General features: G+C 47.2%; 1 protein-coding gene and 1 long non-coding RNA gene across 2 annotated transcripts; one reads left to right on the top strand and one right to left on the bottom strand.

The window, feature by feature from the left end:
- Window positions 1–2,060: 2,060 nt before the first annotated feature.
- On the top strand, window positions 2,061–10,023 carry LOC135810532 (ice-structuring glycoprotein-like). The gene is made up of 2 exons (XM_065324025.1): window positions 2,061–3,267; window positions 9,980–10,023. The coding sequence occupies exons 1-2, from the start codon at window positions 2,061–2,063 to the stop codon at window positions 10,021–10,023; spliced, it is 1,251 nt and encodes a 416-aa protein (XP_065180097.1).
- Window positions 10,024–10,940: 917 nt separating this feature from the next.
- On the bottom strand, window positions 10,941–11,951 carry LOC135810860 (uncharacterized). The gene is made up of 3 exons (XR_010552427.1): window positions 11,841–11,951; window positions 11,578–11,748; window positions 10,941–11,041 (listed from the first exon to the last, which is right to left on the bottom strand). It is a non-coding gene; the product is annotated as an uncharacterized LOC135810860 (long non-coding RNA).
- Between the last annotated feature and the right edge of the window lie 7,519 nt (window positions 11,952–19,470).

Below are 19,470 nucleotides of genomic sequence, written 5' to 3'. Positions count from 1 at the left end.
TCAAACCCAGAATCAGATGCATAGCAACTCACGTGTGTTACAGTGCATGGCATAAATGAAAGATCAGTGCAGTGTACAATGTAACCTCAAGAGTATATAACTCCCCAAGAGTGTGCAACTCCTGATACCCTTTCTATGGGGTACGTCGACGGCGAAAACTCACATCACGTGCAGTGTCGCAGTTGTACGTTTCCAGCCCGTTTTTAGCGAGCAGCAGAGTAATAAAAAAAATCTCTGACAGAAACTCACTGAGGGTATGCAAATCCCCAGCCAAATCATGGCAGATATTCGGATTGCACGCACGCAATCCTTCGTTTGTACGTAGTACGAACGTATCAGAGACACGTGATATGAGTTTTAACCCTGGGGTTATGTACTCTTGGTAACATGTAGTCTGTGGACTCCACAATCTGCGCAGTCGACTACGTATTTGTGCTACTGTCAGAGTCAGTACCGTACCGAGTGCTCAGAACATGTGGGGTACAGGTACACACTTCACACGACCTTTGGACCGCAATGCATGGCATGCATCGCACATTTTCGTTACACAACCCTGACCTTGAGTCGCAAGTAGGCGCATCTGCGTCGCAAACTGCCATGCGATATGGGATAAATCATGCCCTGCCGTGCTAACTTATATTTTTGGCAGAACGATTTTGTTTTTAATCAATGATAGCCGTCTAGGCTAAGCTAAACCAAATGAGTACATGAGCAAGACTGTGCAAATCCTTATACAATCATGTAGGTGGCTTTTTATGATGCAATCTATTGTGACTATTTACTATTGTTTCAAGTTATTGAGCAGCTAGCTAAACCCTCCTGGATATTGTTTGCTCTGTACTTTGCAGGCGACAAGACAAGGAGCCAGATGCCAGTTCTCGACTGTGTAGCTGTCATTTCAAAGACGGAGATAAAAAGAAGGACCCCACTATATTTCCACGAAATAAGGATAAGGCGTTTGGTTTTCAGGACCCTGAACCAATGCATAGAAGGTATGTAGTCCAGGTCAATGTAAGAGATTTGTATATTGAACTTGATGTTCTCCTGAAGCGATTTCTAAATTTGTTTTGCCATCCTAAATGAAGTGTGCTATGTGAATTCTAGTAGATGGACCAGATCAGTATTTCATAACACTGTGAACCATCGACGGGCAATCTTTCATTTTTTGTTTTGTTTCTCACTGTCTCTCCATTATTTTGTGCAGGAAACGGACTGTAAAGGCATTAGCTGTTGATGATACGGACAAGGATGGTAGCGAACCAACTGAAGCTGACCCACTTGAAGCTGAACGTGAAGCTGCTGAACGCGAAGCTGCTGAACGTGAAGCTACTACTATATATATGCAACGCCTGCTTGAACTTTTCCAACGCATCGACACGTCAATCCTCGAAGTGAAGTATGATAAGTTGAAGGCTGAAGTTAGTGCCTTAGAAAAGCGAAAAGCGAAGGTGGAAATCCAGTTCTGTTTCGAATTTATTTCCCGGAAAGCTGAACTTGTCCGGCACTACACCGGCCTGCCGTCTGCTGACGACTTTCGTATCCTGTTTCGTCTTTGCACGAGGTTCCCGATAGAGTATCACCAGGGCTGGCGAGTGGAGCTGGTACCAATGGAGGACCAGCTCCTCATCACCCTCATGAAGTTGCGGTGCAACTTCAGTCTGACTGACCTCGGCTTACGTTTCGGCACTTCGCACACCACTATATCTAATATCTTCCATACATGGCTTTCTGTCCTTCATACTGTACTCTATCAAGGCATGCTCCCGTCGCAGCTTCCGTCCGTCACGAAAAACAAGACTTCTCTACCCGTCTGCTTCTCTACGTTCTCCAGTTGTCGTTTAATACTTGATTGTACTGAAGTCGAAATTGCAATTCCAAGCCGTATGGACACTCAGACGTGGACCTATTCCCACTACAAACATAAAAATACATTCAAAGGTCTTGTGGGTGTCGCACCGAACGGTGTTGTCAATTATGTCAGTCCTCTGTACCCAGGTTCAACCAGCGACAAAGAAGTCGTTCGCCACTGTGGAGTGCTGTCAAAGTTGACAGCCGGTGACATGGTACTCGCCGATAAAGGATTCCTGATCCATGACTTGATGCCGGCTGGTGTTTCTCTAAATCTTCCTCCTTTTCTCACTACTCCTCAGTTTACCGCTGCTCAAGCAAATGTAACTGCCCGCATCGCAAGAGCTCGGATCCATGTGGAGCGAGCCATACAACGCATAAAGATCTTCGCCATTCTCGACTACATACCCTACCAGTACCGTTCTTTCTCCAGCGAAATCTTCCAAGTCTGTGCAATGCTAACTAATCTTTGTAATCCTCTCCTGAAGGAGATTGAAGCTGGTGACCTCAGCGCTGATCCTGCATCAGAAACTTCTGAGCACACCGACATCTCTACTCTCACACCACTGCAAACCCCTGCTGCTACGCCATCACAGAAACTGCCCATCACACCCGACATGGTGAATCAGTTATTCGCAGTCCTGTCAGCTGCAGACCCATTAGCCAAAGCACCAGCACCGTCAGTATCAGCCGCAGCACCGTCAGCCAAAGTACAGTCAGCATTAGCCACAGTACAGTCAGCATCAGCCGCAGCACCGTCAGCCACAGTACCGTCAGCATCTGCCGCAGCAGCAGTACCGTCAACATCTGCCGCAGCAGCAGCACCGTCAGCATCAGCCATCACACCCGACATGGTGAATCAGTTATTCGCAGTCCTGTCAGCTGCAGACCCGTTAGCCACAGCAGCAGCACCGTCAGCATCTGCCGCAGCAGCAGTACCGTCAGCATCAGCCGCAACAGCAGCACCCCCAGCATCTGCAGCAGCACCGTCAGCCGCATCAGCAGCACCGTCAGCATCTGCTGCAGCACCGTCAGCCGCAGCAGCAGCATCGTCAGCCGCAGCAGCAGCACCGTCAGCCGCAGCAGCAGCACCCGCAGCACCGTCAGCCGCAGCAGCAGCACTCGCAGCATCTGCTGCAGCCGCAGCTTCACGGGTCTCCCTGGACACATTGCATTATTTGCCACATGACATGTGCCAGTCTGGAATGGATGGGCGGCAATGGAGCAATGCCTGCACCATCATTGCATGTCTACAGGCCTGGAAGTACCTGACTGTGCCCTACCCCATACAGCCATTGTCATCTGCCGAAGTCACGAAGAGATTTGTAAACAGCATGAGAGAGGGCAATCGACTGTATGATGATGCCAAGTTGGGGAACAATCTCCTTGCCATTTATGATGCGCTTGATGTCATACCAGGCAAGCCACTTCGGGTGGCACCTCGTTCCGATTTTGGTGCACGGAATGAGGAAGGTTTATCAAAGTTGTTAGAGAAGTGTAAGGATCAGGCTATTCTTTCCCAATCTGTTCTTCCTGCCTCTTTAATTCAAAATCCCTACACCATTCTTCTGGTATTTTTCCCATCTGGTTATGCTCAAGTCTTCGACAGCCATGCCCATGGCGAGCGTGGTGCCCTAATCGCTATTCTCCCAGCTGACATGAAAGTTGCAGCGAATTTTCTTTCCACGCTTGTTGGGCACATAAAAGATAGCCATCTCTGTATATTGGCACGAAAACAGTAGTTTATCCTTTTGGTGCGTTTGCCAAAATTATCTTGACCCACTGATTGTGACGAGAAATGTAGTTCTGGAAACTATAAACATTTCAGCCATGTGTTATGGCGATCGCATGCATTCCCCCGATACACATTGCATACATACTCATTCTTCCAAGTTGCTTCACGTTATGATCTTGCATTTGAAAGCCCTATTTGAATATTGTGGCCAGCTGTCTTTGATGGTACGGTACGGCACAGGTACGGGATACCGCGAGGCATGCCGATGGCACAAACAAACAAACACAAAGTTAAAGCTGTGATGACCCTGGCTAGCGTCAGACGTTACTGAAGTAACGTCTTTTGCATAGCTACGGGAATAATATAATTGTCAGCTCGTAGGTGCAATTGTGTGGAATGTTCAGGTGGTGTTGAAGGAAGAGGAAGGTGTAGAGTTATGATTGCAGCCATGGCACAGGTGACTAAAGCAAGAGGGGTGCTGTTTATCATGGGCCTACAATATTCATGCATACACGAACACGCACATGCACCCACACATACAGAATTATACACCCATACACAATGCATCACACACAAACGCACACACACATGCACCCAGCCACACCTACACACACAGTGGCAGAACTTCAATTTAGAACAAACATACAGATGTTCTCACTGTACGCTGTTTTGGTGGAAAGAAAGACATGGCTGGATATAGAAGGGAAGAGTTACACAGGCCATTGCAATCCTAGGATTAACTACACACCACCATCCAGAAAGACAGGCAAGAAAAAGGTTTTGTAGAATTCCTCGATCCGAGCCAAATTTCCTGACCAGGTCGGGTCAGCCCGAATTGGGATGATCACCGTCTCCAACGGAGTCCACACGACAAGGTCGCATACTTCACGACCTGTCAGACATAAGTTACCTTGGATTGATGGAAATAATTCCATCCAGATTCAGTTGACAAATCAAGGGAAAAGTTAGCAGGAGAGGAAGAAGACACTGACAAGAAGAAGGTCTTTTCCTTCGCCATAGCTGCAAGAGATGTCGATCTTGCCGAGTACGGACACTTGACCTCGATGAGCTTTGTTTCGCTAACTACGCCATCTGGGGAACCACCAATGAGGCCACATTGTGCAAGCCATAAGCCGCTGGATCTCACAGACACATATTCACACTCCTCATAGCATGCAACAGCCGTACTTTCGTGCATGAGACCCCACTGGATGACCTTTTGCCCAGACAAATCATACTGACCAAGAAGGCGAGTAAATAAAGATTTAGATGGCTGGCGGCCAGATGAGATAGTCTTCAGCACAGGGCCGAAGTTGGATGCCGTTATTCTGCCCTTGCGTAGAAGCGACCAAGTAGCATTCGAGTTTTGGCCACGTGTTGCTTTTTCCACGGCTACAATTCGGGCAGCAGATACGGATAGCCTGGTACACACATAGGTGACTTTGTGTTCTGCTTCCAGGAATCCTTGACTCAGGGTAATACCTTCAACCGTCTCCGTCGGCAAATTGTCCGCTTCTTTCACCTCGGGATCTAGCAGCCAACGAAAACCCTTCCACCTGTCAAGTGTCCCAAGCTGATGGTGAAACCATGCCCTGTCCTCATTATCCACAGGGCGTGAAATGGCACAAAACGGCTTTGACTTCGGGAAAATGTCATCCACAGTCCTACAAAGCAGATAAAATACGTGCACACACACACACAAAACACAGAGTGCTTTTTATTACTCCGTTGCTCGCTAAAACCGGGCTGGAAACATACAACTGCGACACTGCATCACGTGACGTGAGTTTTCGCCGTCGGCGTACCCCATAGAAAGGGTATCATGAGTTGCACGCTCTTGGGGGTTATATACTCTTGCTAATATCAAAAGTCTGCCTGTCTTCTAGCACATGCGAATACGTGGACGTACTGTTGACGTAAACGCGGACGTGCGTATACTAATATCAATAAGTATATATGTTGGACTCAGTAGAGCGTCCAGCCCCTATATGGTGTCCAACCCCTATAATAGTGTCCATTGGTCCAAAATCAGAGTCCAAACTTGGAATCAACTGTGAGCTGGACATCACTCCCTGTATAGAGTCCAGCCAATTGGTTTCACCCCTATATAGAGTCCATTGGTCCAAAATTAACTGTATGGAGTCCAAACTTTGAAATCAGCAATAAGAAGTCTTTATGTGGACAACACTCCCTGTATAAAGTCCAGCCAATTTGGCATCCCCTATCCAGAGTTCAAAATTAGACATAGAAACTGCTGTAAGCAGTGAATATTAACCAGAAAACGGCCTCTCCCGTTAATCCTTTACATCATTCACTTCTCAAGATAAAAAAATAAGTATTGCCACTGCAGCCACTTCATTACATGATAAACCCTACAAACACCATCCTCAAACCAAGTGGTCTCTTCGCAGACGCTGCAAATTACAATATCTCAATCATGTAGTGTTGCCAAATTATTGTGCACGCACACACACACACATGCACACACCCACACAACGCCAAGAAAATACCTAGAAAAAAACCAAGAATCGAAAGAGAAGTATGGAGAGCCAAGGATTAATTATTTGTTTTCAAATTATTGTGCGCGCGCACACATACACACACACACACACACAAACTTATACAACGCCAAGAAAACACCAAGAAAAGAGTAGAGACACAATACACACTCAACTCCAACAGCCATGCAAACGTCCACCCATTTACACGTAAAGTCAAGAGGGATAACAAATAATTATACGAAACGAATGCATACGTGGGCGGGCGCATGCACGCTTACATACATGCAGTAGTGTAAAAGAGTAACATAGTGCAGTAGTCAGCATAATACTAGCACATGCTGAGAGTGCAATAGCAAGCTTCACTATTGCTCATGGCCATGCAAATGTTCAGCAGCAATCAGTTCCGCAAGCTTCCGAAGATCAGCACACCTGCAACAAATAGATAGCACAAGGATACGCGTATTACCGTAATGATGCATGGTAGCACACAACTACCAAGTTCTCAACGAAAGTGATGCTCAATGAAAATCCATCCACTCAAAGACCTGTGAACAGGTGACGGTGGGGACAATAATCTATTAGTAATACGAGGAATAAGATCGTTTGTGCAAACTCAAGACGCACAGACACACCAACATACATGTAGTGTACTCCACAGTGTTTCACTTCACTGCAACAAAATTGAAATGAGATGATTTGAACAATCTGTACAGCGTTGCCGTCAGTCAGTCTTCCCCAAGATGGAAATGCAATGATTTGTTGTCACGAGGCAATTTCACTGGCACAATGTCATGTTTGTGACATCAAAACGGATACTTCATGGAATACGAGTACATGTATTAGCTTGAGAAGCTTTTTCTTGTCATCGGCATACAAGAAATCCTCCTCCTACTACTACTAGTACACTGGCACTGCGTTTGTGGATCCCATTGTATTTGACATCATACTAGAGCCTAGTAGAGGAAGAGTGTCGTGGCGTTCACATAATTATCAAAGGGATAAAAATACATTTCTCATGAAATAAAATAATAATTGATGATAGCTACACGATCGTATACGATTGATGCAAAGTCCTTGCAGTCCTTGAGGACTATTACGAAGTGGGTGATTAATTTTATGGCATTCATTCAAGCAACATCAAACAAACGCGATACGATCCTTGAAAATGGAAAAAAAAGTCAAGCATAACGACAGAACAGCAGACTAATCGAAACGAGTAAAAGCTTCCTTACCTCAGTCATCGTCCTGCCATGTAGTTGGACAGCCTTTTGACACGGTGGTACAGGCAGCTCTTGTCCAGTCAAACAGGGTATCCTTGTGGCGTCGAACGAAAGAGAGTGTCAGTGTTTCTGACTCGTCAGATTGGAACTGTGCTGAACTTTTCTCGTTCTCCGCTTTCTGCTTTCATCCCTCGCTCTGATGAAACCGTTCAAACGCCTTACTGGCAGCAATGGCCAGCCAAACAGGGGATCCTTGTGGCGTCGAACGAAAGAGAGTGTCAGTGTACCTGACTCGTCAGATTTGAACTGTGCTGAACTTTTCTCGTTCTGCAATTTCTGCTTTCATCCCGCGCACTGATGAAATGTCTTCAGAGAACCACAAGACGCTTTCCAGATTTGATTTTGAACGTCTCCTTGGTTACTTGAGACAGATTAATGTCAGCAACTGCACAGCAGAACTTGCAGCCATGGCTGAAGTGAAGAACGGAATGCGCTGCCATGACATGAGGCAAGTAAAACTGAAAAGGTGTTTGTTCTCTTTCGGGCACAACACACAGGACGGCGTGACTGGATAAACTGGACTCCTAGATCCTGGACCGTGAATAGGGGACTTGTAGAAAAAGTGTACTCCTTATAGGGGATTGCGCGGCAGGATGAAGCTGATCAAAACTGAGTGGACTCCTGGACTCTGTATAGTGGATTTTGGACCAATGGACTCTATATAGGGTGCTGGACATCATATAGTGCATGGACTCTATACTGAGTCCTACATATAAACAAGAGTGTGCAACTCGAGGATGGGTTGGCCCACGACGCAATTTTTTGTTGACGTAATCTTTTCTATGACGGACACGCTGCGAGCCTTTTGGGAAGTTTTGCCTCGTGCACTTGGCCAGGCTTTACATTACAAGGTCGGTGCCCAGCACCTGCTCTTACACTGCCCTGCGGCAAAATCCGCATGCTCTGTAAAAAAGGTGACGTCAACAAAAAATTCTGCCCGCGGGCCGCGGTATCTGCAGATTGTGCAGGAGAGATCCGGAGTTGCACACTCTTGTTTATCTACTCTTGGTAATATTGATAAGCATCATCCACATCAGTTACAGTAACACCTGCCAACTGGTTGTCGCACATGCTGGATTGCCAGTAAGCTAAACATCGAGGCAAAGAATTTCATGAAACCAATACATGTACGTGTTGCAGTGACATTGGAGGCACCAGTTTTCTACTTTCACAAAACTAATAATCAACAATAATTTGCTTAAAAACCTTGCTTTGTTTCACTAGTTCCCTTCCGTACAGTCCAAGAACATTCCCTGTCCGTGCTGCTCACATTCTTGTTCGCGTAGACAAGGGCTGCAGCCATGTGGTGGCACCGTCCTTGGCCTTTGGGACAAGTGCACGAAGCGCGTACAACGCCACCTTCAGAACCAAGTTCGATCCACACAAAAATTTGAATATAAAAATAGTAGAAAAATTCAAAGACGATGTGAGGGTGTCCAGGTCGATAGAAGAGACTGTAGGCAGCTAGGAACGGCACAACAGTTGTTTAGTGCTAGGTTGCTCACCTCCACATCATATCTCTTGTCCTTCATGCTTGCGTGGATCTTGGCAGTAATGTGCCCAAGCTCATGGTGAAACAGAAATGATTCCACGCGGTTCGAAGAGTGTGCATTTTCTCCACGCTGGATCAGCCTTGGTTCTCCACTGAAAAAAGTGGCGATGCTAGATAACGGTACTAAAGACATTCTAAAACAAACAAAACGCAGAACTGGGGGCCAGGGGGAAGACAGCAGCCTAGGCTTCTGGTCGAAATCGAAAGAAATATGTCTCCTCCACTATTTTCAAAGCTGGTCACAAGAGCTCGAGTGGGTAGTGGATCCAGTTCATGTGGCACGTGATCCCGTGACGTAGGACTTTCAAGCCCTATGGGGGGATATGGGGCTGTTAAGTGTGACGTCACGGCCCCTTCGATACGCATAGCAACGGAGAGCACTGGGGACAAACAAAAGTCGCGTCCTCTGGATGGAACCAGTTGTCAAAGGCAACAGCATCTAAATGACTGGAGAGAGAGCAGTTTTTCTTTGCTTTTTCTTCAAGCGATTGTTGTCGCTCTTTACTCCTTGTTCTTTCCTCTACAAATCTCCTGTAGTCGTCGAGGGCCTTCATAATGGCTGTGAAATTGGCTGCCCACTGTAAAACTCCGTGTTTGAGAGTCCTTTGAAGATTCTTCCCGTCCTGATGGATCAAAGTACGAGCGCTCCCTGTGGATTCGATTATAATAATTATTATGTAGGTGAGTTGTTAAAGAAATCAGTGTCTTCTTTCTGTCTCTGCCCTCACGCTGGCACAATAATATCAGCCTCTATATCCATGACAGCTCGCACCTCCCGTAAACTGCATGACTTAGATATATTCTCGCCCTCCGTGGTGATTGAAGACCCATGGAAGAAGTTATTATGTTCAGAATGATGTCCTGAGAATATATTAAAATAAAATAATTCTAGGAAATTGTTACAGGGTATTTTGGAAGGATGGAGAGAGAGAGAGAGCAGTGAAGTGTTTGTCTCACTGTAATTACTCCAGATTATTGAATGGTGTATGATCTACTCGATATTTTCCGCAATGGGTTTTCCTGATTTGCGGGATCTCTTCTTTTGCTGTTTGCGTGTTTACAGGAAGTGACTGTCTGGTGTATCTGCAGCACATCCTGGGGACATGAAGTCAGAGGCAGGGTCGTCCAGTGATGCAACACTGCCGTTCTATGTGCAACGTCACCGCTAATTCCCCCGGCGAAAACACAAAAAGACAAACACGTCAAGAGACTACAGTATTGACCGTTCTGGTAATGAATCGCGACTGCTCGGACAGTCGATAATCAAAACACAGAGCACCAGCATGATGTTTTGATATTGGGAACCACACACCAGCTCAATTCTAAAGCCAAAAAATTGATGAATACAAAACACAGAGCGACGCAACAAGAGATCATCCGGCAACCAAACCAACCCGGGTCTAATGCACTGAATAGTCTTGAAATATGCAGGCCACACAAAGCAGTGCAAGCACATACTGTTACAAGGTACATGCGTTGCAGAACAAAGTGTCACCAAAGATACACAGGGCTATAGCTGCACACTCATGCATGTGCTCGCTCAGCTCAAGAACACGCATGATGATAGAAATAATCCGGGGGAAACACGCTAGCACCGAAGTAAGCATCAAGACGTAAATAGTCATCACCACAAGCCCATAGCCCTAAGGTCGTCGGGGCGTCACAGAGCAAGTATGAGCAAGTGAGCGCCATAAAAATCGATCGCGTGCAGCAGCGAGCAGGGACTGCACGTCAAGTGCAGTCCATGAAATAATATTATCAAGCCATGACATTCTGGGCCTGCCTCGGCAACGACCTCCAGCAACACAACCCTGAAGAACAGTCAATGACAAACAGCCGGAACGAACAATATGACCAAAAAATTGCAATTTCCTTTTACGAACAGAAACAATAAGTGGGACTTGTTTGTGAATACTATTTATTTCCTCTCTAACAGACACATTCGTCCGTAAATAGTGCAGCTCTGTCTTTTTTACTCTTTCAGTCTGAAAGAGTAAAAAATTACATTGACATGTACATTGGTGCGCCGAGTAGTATCGTCCTTGATTACCCATCCAACCAAGACGTTATCAGGTCCCAGACGCCGAGATCGCACGCCGAATGTGAAGTGCATCTAGCCTTGAACCTGTTGCACAAGGCACACACATATGACAAAAATGACATCCACTCCGATTATTTCCAGAGGCCAATCATAACAGAACACAGAAATGAAACCACGGGCTCAACAAAGTACATGTAAACGCAAAGGAAATTAGTTAAAATAATCCATGAAGTGCTATTTTAATTCCAGCGCTGACTGCAGTGTGGCGTCGTGGCCCGATACCCGCTGAGCATAGACACAAACTCCATTTCACAGGAGCAAGACATACTATTTTGGAATAAAGTCATAAAGTACAGCACTCTAATGACATAACGGACACCTCGTGCAAATGCGTGGTCTGTTCATCCGGCCAACTCGGCCACGCATGAGAGTGTGTGCATGTACGCGCGCACGCAAGCGCGCGCGTGCACACACACCATGTGTTTGGTGCGTATGGCGTACCTGTTGCGGAGATATGAAGATGGAATCATCAGTATCATGATGTTACATGTACATGTACAGTGTATGTTTGAGTGTAAAGTAAATTTTATTTTATTACACATTTCTTCGACACAACTTACTCCACATCTTCGCATTTCTCATAATCCATCCACCTACACTCCGTCTCAGTTGAGGAAAACTCTCCCAGGTACAGGTATACAATAGTCACCACAGCCATGTGATGACATTGGGATGGGTCCCAAGCACGATTGCACTCTCCAGTTACAATATAATTTATTTGTCCAGATTATCTGTGCAGACAAAATGCAATGCATAGCGGCAATCGATGGATGAAGAGAGAGTTTTTAAATACACATATCTGTCCACTTGTTCAGGAGCTTACCTTTTGGAGTTCCCATCGTTTACACGATCTCTTATGCTGTCTTGCACCTTGGCTTTGTTGACCATGGATACGCCATCCCAGAAGACATTCTACAGGAGCTACTAATGCAGAGCGTTTTCACGCGATCTCGGCGATCTACCTCGTCACGCCAATAAAATCCTCCGTGACACTGGCTACAGTCACAAGAGACGTCTCAGTAAGGTAATGAGCACGACAACACCGTCGAGATCAAGGACAAAGAGAAAACAAAACACTCACTGAAAACAGCAAAGAAGAAACGAAGAAATGTACACGATTCCTATATGTTGCCACTGGCAACTGGTTCGGTGGAGACGACGCTACTTTTGTTTGTCCCCAGTGGGATCGTTGCTATGCGTATCGAAGGAACTGTGACGTCATCACTTAACAGCCCCATTATTGAGCGCGAGCGGAAGTTCGAAGGGATGCAACTTTAGTGAATGAAACACCCATTTACGCGGACAACATTGCCAAAAATATTAGTTAAGCTTAAAATAACTTTCAACTTGAAGATAGTCCTTTGTAAGTAGGGGCGTGTTAGCCGTGCCTGTAAAAATATTATTTTTTTATTGCAGCAAAATGATGTTGTAGTTGCTTTTTATGAAAGGTGATGCATCGGATGTCAGTCATGACACGGATTTTTGTCTACTCAAGTACGTCTATAAAATGGATTGAATGGTTTGGGAGGCGCTTTTCCAAGAAGTGGGAAAGGAGTGACATTAGAAGTACATGACGGAAGGTGATGATGAGACAAGAATCATGATAAGGGTAATAGAAAAAGACCATACCAACAATACAAATATTAAATATGTGCACATTGGTGTGGTGTGTGGGGAAGAGTGTGAACGTGTTCACTGTCTGTGAATCTTAGGAACAATATACATGTAGATCTGTTTACAAATTACAACAGAGACATAGTTTTATGACAGTGAGCTAGAAGCACGTTCCAACTGCTCGCCGCTAGGAATGAAAGTTCACCCATACCAGATGGAGGGGCGGGTTTGGGGGAATGGTAGATGAAAGCTGTGGAAGCCTGCTCACTAGTGACAGCATGCACGTGCATGTACATGTACATGTGAGTGCGTGTGGAAGTCAAGGAAGGGGCACTATAGTACATGTACTCTGGAACGAGGTCTGCCTTGTGGTCCAAGATACACAATCACCCATCACGGCCTGAGACCGGACATATAGGGTGCTAAAAGGCCAGCACACCAAACCTGTTTTTACAAAACCTACATGTATCATCATTTTAAACAGGACTCGTAAGAGAAGAAAGCCACCGAAAAACAAATTATACTCTTATGTGTTTTCTTCTCTTTTTTACATTTATTACTGGCTCAGTATCCGAGTTAAATTTTTACTCTTATACTGTTTTGGATTGAAGCGATGAGAGAACAGATACATATACAGGCGACATTTTGTGAGGAAAAATTATACTTATACCAAGTAGTAGACTTACTTGTACGTAAAAGCCAAAGTCACTTCCGAGCCACTTGCGATATGTTGAACCCAATCGGTCGTTTGGTTTTGCAGAGGGGCAATGCATGCAAGCTGTGTTGGATTACATGTAGTCCAATGCAGTCTGCAGAATTACTACTTCAATTAGGTTGAATAGTCGACAGCCAAACACGAACACTGATATGTCACCACGCCCATTGCAGGTGGTGGCAATCTTGCCCTGAGACTTAGCGCATGCGTGTTCCACCTGCTTCTCAAGGTCAGGAGTGTTACTGGTAGCTGATAAAACTGTCCGATAACTTCAAGTGAAGCGGCGGGATGGAATACGCTGGAATTGAGACTGTCCTTGTAAAGTGACTCCAAACACCATTCTTCCCTGCCTACCCCACTATGCTCGTGCTATTTCGTTAATTTTGTATTTGTAGTGCAAGAAAAGAAATAGTTACTACAGGTCGAAGTACAAAGCCGCAAACTGGCCAATATCATCGGAAGCGACAAACTTGGCCATTACACTCAATACAATTCGTCTGACAAGCAATCCACACTGACACTGCCGCTCTCAACATCCCCATTTCCCTTGAGGCAACAGGAGCATAGACTCTCGACATGCGCGACTATGGCGACAGGAAATCGGAGAACGACGGACAGCGCAGCAAGTGCCTCAGGGCCACTAGGACCGCCGCCCTGCCTTGTTTGACCTGGCTTCGGGAGTAGTATGACCGTCAATCTCTCAATATTCGTACATGTAACTTGGATGTGTGGATACCAGAGGTACGTCTCACTGTTGGTTGATTTTAATTAATAACCACCTTATTTTCTGGAGTAGAAGCCGCACCCTGCTTGTTTATCACGAAATACAGACATTGTTGGAGCTAGGTGTCAGGGCGCTGAATGTCTCGGTACATTCTTCTTGTGCGGGACGGTTGCGCAACATCAGGAAGTGGCTCGACCGCCTTATCGATCAGGGTGAAGCTTTCGGCTACCAAGTTGAGCCGACAAAGAGTATCATTATTGTTTCCCCGGATCTCGTTCAGCAAGCTAATGATATCTTTGGGGATCTGAACATCCAAGTAGCCACATCCGCCCGTTTCCTAGGAGGCTGTATCGGTGAACCTGACGGAGTGAGATCGTTTGTCAAGGAGAGAGTGGAGACGTGGGTGAGCAGTGTCAATTGCCTTGCCGCTGCTACCAGGAAATACCCCCAGTCGGCGTATTGTGCGTTGAATCGCTCGCTCTCATGTGAGTGGTCATACCTGCAGCGTGTTGTCCAGGGTCTTGAGGAGGAGTTTGCTCCGCTTCGAGACGTCATCCTGGAGCAATTTGCCCCAGCCATCCTTGGGCGGGAGGTTCTTCCTCGGGGACACAAGCTCCTCACCCTGCCAGTCAAGTATGGTGGCTTGGCTTTGGCCGATCCTGTCCACACAGCACCCCAGGCTTACCAGAATTCGAGAAACGCTACTGACATCCTGCGCAACTCAATCCAATCTGGTAACCCCGTAAACGTAAATGATCACAGCGCTCACTGTCGCCGCATCACAAGCCAAATCAGCAGGGAACGAGATGTGATTTCCGCTGAAATCAGCCAATCAATTCTCAGTGACCTGCCACAGCTTGAGGAGCGCACCCTCTCCCGCATCGTACGGGGAAATGCCTCCGGATGGCTTACGGTGTTGCCCCTGAAGCGCGAGGGGTATGATCTGTCGAGTACAGAATTCCGCGATCAACTTGCCATCCGCTATCGTCGGCAGCCGCTTGCCCTGCCAGCGCAATGTGATGGTTGCGGGAAGCCTTTCTCTCTCCAGCATGGCCTTGACTGCCCGAAAGGTGGACTTATCAAGCGAGGCCACAATGATCTGCGTGATAGCGATGCAAAGCTAGCTGATATGGCATTCGGTGGTGTTGTCGTCGAGCCGATCATGGTGCCGGAGGGTGATCGGACGGGGCAGCCTGCTCTTCGGGCAGATTGGCTTGCCCGGGGTGTGTGAGAGGATAACAGGGTGGCGTTTTTTGTTAATCGCATCATTGATGCCAACGCACCCAGTTACTCCCATTCATCCTGGGAAGCTACTTCCAACCGCGCTGCTAACGCGAAGAAAAAGAAGTATCGTCAGGCCTCCGAGGACCTCCGTGGGTCGTTCACACCACTGGTTTGTTCCACGGATGGGGTGCTACATCGCGAATACGCCAGCTATCAGAAGCGACTTGCTGGTCGCCTCGCCCTCAAGTGGGACAAGCCATTTTCAATCATCATGGCTTGGGTGCGAGTTCGCAGCCAATTTGCAGTGATCCATGCAGTCGACCTCCAGCTACGCGGGTCTAGAAGGCGCCTGACAGGCCTGTCGACGCAGGATGGTGCTGGGGTAGGCATCGGCCATTGAAAACTGAATTCCGTCTGTTTTACGTGGAATTTCTTGGAGTTTCCCAATGTATTGTACTTTAATAAAGTTCTATTTTAACTTTCATGGTATCTCAATTTTTTTCACGTCTACATGACTTTATTTTGCCCGTAAAAGAGGCCGTTACCCCGTAAAAAAAAGTATGCATGTATGTATGTATGTACATGTATGTATGTCCCTCCTTTGCCTTCTTTGCCTCTTATTAATTTTGTATTCTTTTATCTGTTTTACTGCTGTGGTTGGCTTTCACCCTTGTCTCAGTTTTATTGGCCGTCATCATGATGTGCCATGAGATAATGATATAAATACAAAATACAAATGTACATGTATGTATGTGTGTATGTATGTATGTATGTATGTATGTACTTCGAAGTACATTCATGCACATGTACATGTACATGTACATTCATGTCAAACATGAATACATCACAAAAGGATGAATTCAAGAGCACCATCTGACACTGTATTGAGTCGCTTGTCCCTACCTCTTTATGTCTTAGCCTCTAGAACCGCTAGTTCTTCCGTGCCCTCTTTTTCTGCACGATTGCCTTGTTTGTAAATTCTCACCTCCTTTCTGCTTTCTGCTTTTGCCTTATGCTCTATTTATGTGCACCATTGCCTTCAGGAACGCTGTATTTTTGTTCTCGCATCCTTTCTCGACATTTGCCTCCAGAAACGCTTTATCTGTAATTGTCAGGGAAATCTCGCATAACAACTAAACTATCGTAATCCGACATCATCATTATTCATTTTTCTCATATCTTTCTCATACTCAAATCTGTGGACAGCAACTTTTTCGCTCTGTTAGAGTTCCTCAGCACAGCTCAGAGGACCGAAGCACAGCTCTTCGCAATGAAATACGTTTCCGTGAAGCAAACCATTTCTATAAAGAGCTGCAAACCCTGCCAAGAGTGCTCGAAATGCTCCAAGAGCAGTGAGCTTTGCACAAGGCGAGCGGCAAGGGTTCGCGCTAAGGTAAGAGTGCTCAACCTAATGACATTGCTGACGCTAGGGAGCATAATACAGTCGACCTACCCTTATAACGATAACCTCTATAACGATATTACCCTTATAACGATATTTTTCTGCCAAACCAAATCACTCCATTGACTTGTGTATACAGTGCCTTACCTCTATAACAATATTGTTATAACGATATTACCCCTATAACGATATAAAATGGGCTGACCAATCGACATTTTCCATTTTATAACAATATCTAGCAAGCAACATGTAGAGCCCACTATCCAGGTAGGGCAAGCTTCACTTGATAAGTCGCTGGGACATGACGAAATGCAATGGGGGCACCAGTGGGCACCTTGCTGTGCCCATAATGAGCATGTACGTCAGTTTTTTATGCTATGAAGAGTGTAAAAAATGAACAGAATTCATGCATTATGACGTATGTGTATGAAATGAACCAGTTACCCCTATAACAATATTACCCTTATAACAATATTTCTTGGTGTGACGGAAATATCGTTATAAAATCGGTTGTGGCGACAAACGCGATTAGGCCGGCTGCAGGGACGCCGTAATGTCGCACTCGCCCCAGCACCATTCAAACAGTTCCCTTTGGCAGTTCACGGCACGAACTTCAACAAAGCCCCGTGAATGCGTACTAGGGGAAGGCTAGACAGCATGTCTCTAGACATCAATAGGCATCGTATGAAAAGCCAGTCAATAGCACTAAAGAGCGAAAGCCTTTGTCACGGTTCGGTTTCACTCGCGCACCGGGCCCGAGCTGCCAGCGCAAACAAATGCCGGGCGCGAGCTGGCAGCACGAACAAACACCGTACTCACACGAGACCGCTGGGCCAACGGATGGCCACAGCCATCAAAAACAGGAACAAACCCATCCACGGCTCTTTCTCTTGCTAGCTGTGCTGCTGCGTGCATCCAACTGTTTTGCAATTTCTTTCTTCCTTGTTGCAATTACTCGGCGAGATTTGAAATTTCTAAAGTTCCGCAGTCGCAGGAGATCCTGAGCCGTCACCATGAGCTCCGTGCCATCACTTTCCGATCTCCGCCAACTCAAAGTCGACGGAGTTGAAACTCGACTGCGAGAACTGGGGCTTTCTTGCTCAGGCAATTTTAGAGCCCAGGTGAGCCGTCTGCATGAGCATTTGTCGGCCCAGGCAAGAAACAAAGCTAAGTCTACGAGCCAGGTCGCAAAAAAGACCACGCGTCGGCGGGCTAGTCCTGCAGTCCCGGCCACTCAAAGCCCCGCGGCCGCGACCCAGCCTGACTCGTCGCCCGCGTTCACGTCGCAGCAATCTGCCGAGATCTCTCGGGTCGTGCAAGATGCAGTGGCGTCCTGCATGACGTCATTGACAACTTCGATGGGTCTACCGGTGGTACCTCCACATGCACAGCCAACTGTAGCAGCAGCAACAGCAGCACAGCGGGCCGGTCCAGTCTCTGGTGATGTTGTGGTGCCTGACTCTGAGCCTGAATATGTCCAGCCTTCACTGGCTTCAGCACTAAGACCAGACCAGGAGAGTCTCTTCCTGGACGGCGATTTGCTCGCCCCAGAGCGTCCACCATCCATCCCATTACCTGCCCTCAGCGACCATCTCACGGACAAGATTATCAAACGTGAGTACGTTGATTTTGGTAGGGTACTGGGAGAGCTGGCTTTTGATACGAGCATGGGTCCGGACAGTGGGTTCACCCTGCAGGGGACGGGGGACCACATCACCCTTGTGCCATCTGCCATGTCGTCGTCATCCCGTCTAAAGAAAGTTGTAGACTTGACATCGTGGTTGGAGGCGTTCTCAGCCTTCGCCCAAGTAGCCCTCCACCACGACCCCGGCAGAGGTCCGGAATTATTCAAGTACCAAAGCACAATCGTGAAAGCGGCCGCACGCTATACATTCGGTGCGTGGTCTGGCTTCGACATGTCGTTCCGTGCAAGAGCTGCACGCAGCAAATCTAGCCTTGCCACGTCAGATCCGGAACTCTGGTCGGAGTGGTTTACAAACTCCATCCTGCCTCCCTGCCGTCACTGCAACCGGCAAGGTCATTTAACAGTTCGCTGCCCCCGCGCCCGTAGCCTAGCTTCACTGTCTGACGGGCCAGCAGCCAAACGCCCCTTTCCGGCACAGCGGTCAGGGGCTACCGCTCACCCAAACGCCCCAGCTGTCTGCCGCGACTACAACCAAGGCCGCTGCCAACGCGCAGCCTGTCGCTACGGCCACCAGTGCAGCACATGCTTTGGCAGCCACCCCGCGAAGTCATGCCCAGGAAAGCCAGCCGCCGCCAGCCGCGACCAATAGCTCGCAGTTGCCCAGCTTGGAGACTCGGTCACTCCAGTCACTCACCGGTAACTCTACACTCACCCAGGCCAATAGCACTCACACACTCTGCCCAGCTGCTCACATCTCTCCTACACGCACCCTCGCTCACGAGCCAATCCATTTGCACACGCCTGTAACCCCCATTAACGTTTCTTACCTGCAGGACGCTTTGTGTCAGCATCCTGATCCGGCTTTTGCCTCATTCGTAATACATTCTTTGTCTTACGGGTTCGATATTGGGTTTGCTGGTCCCCGTACCTTCCGAGTCTCTCGTAATCTCAAATCAGCGATTGAGCACCCTGACATTGTCGATGCTGCCATCGGTCGTGAAATTGCCGCAGGTCGCATGGCCGGTCCCTACCAAGAGCCCCCCTTCACACTTACACAGGTCTCCGGTTTGGGTGTGGTTCCCAAAAAGTCACGGTCGGTGCAAAAATGGCGCTTGATTATGCATCTGTC

The sequence above is a fragment of the Sycon ciliatum genome, chromosome 2 (assembly GCF_964019385.1).
Source record: "Sycon ciliatum chromosome 2, ocSycCili1.1, whole genome shotgun sequence".
Taxonomy (NCBI): Eukaryota; Metazoa; Porifera; class Calcarea; order Leucosolenida; family Sycettidae; genus Sycon; species Sycon ciliatum.
This window is presented reverse-complemented; position numbering and strand designations above follow the sequence as displayed.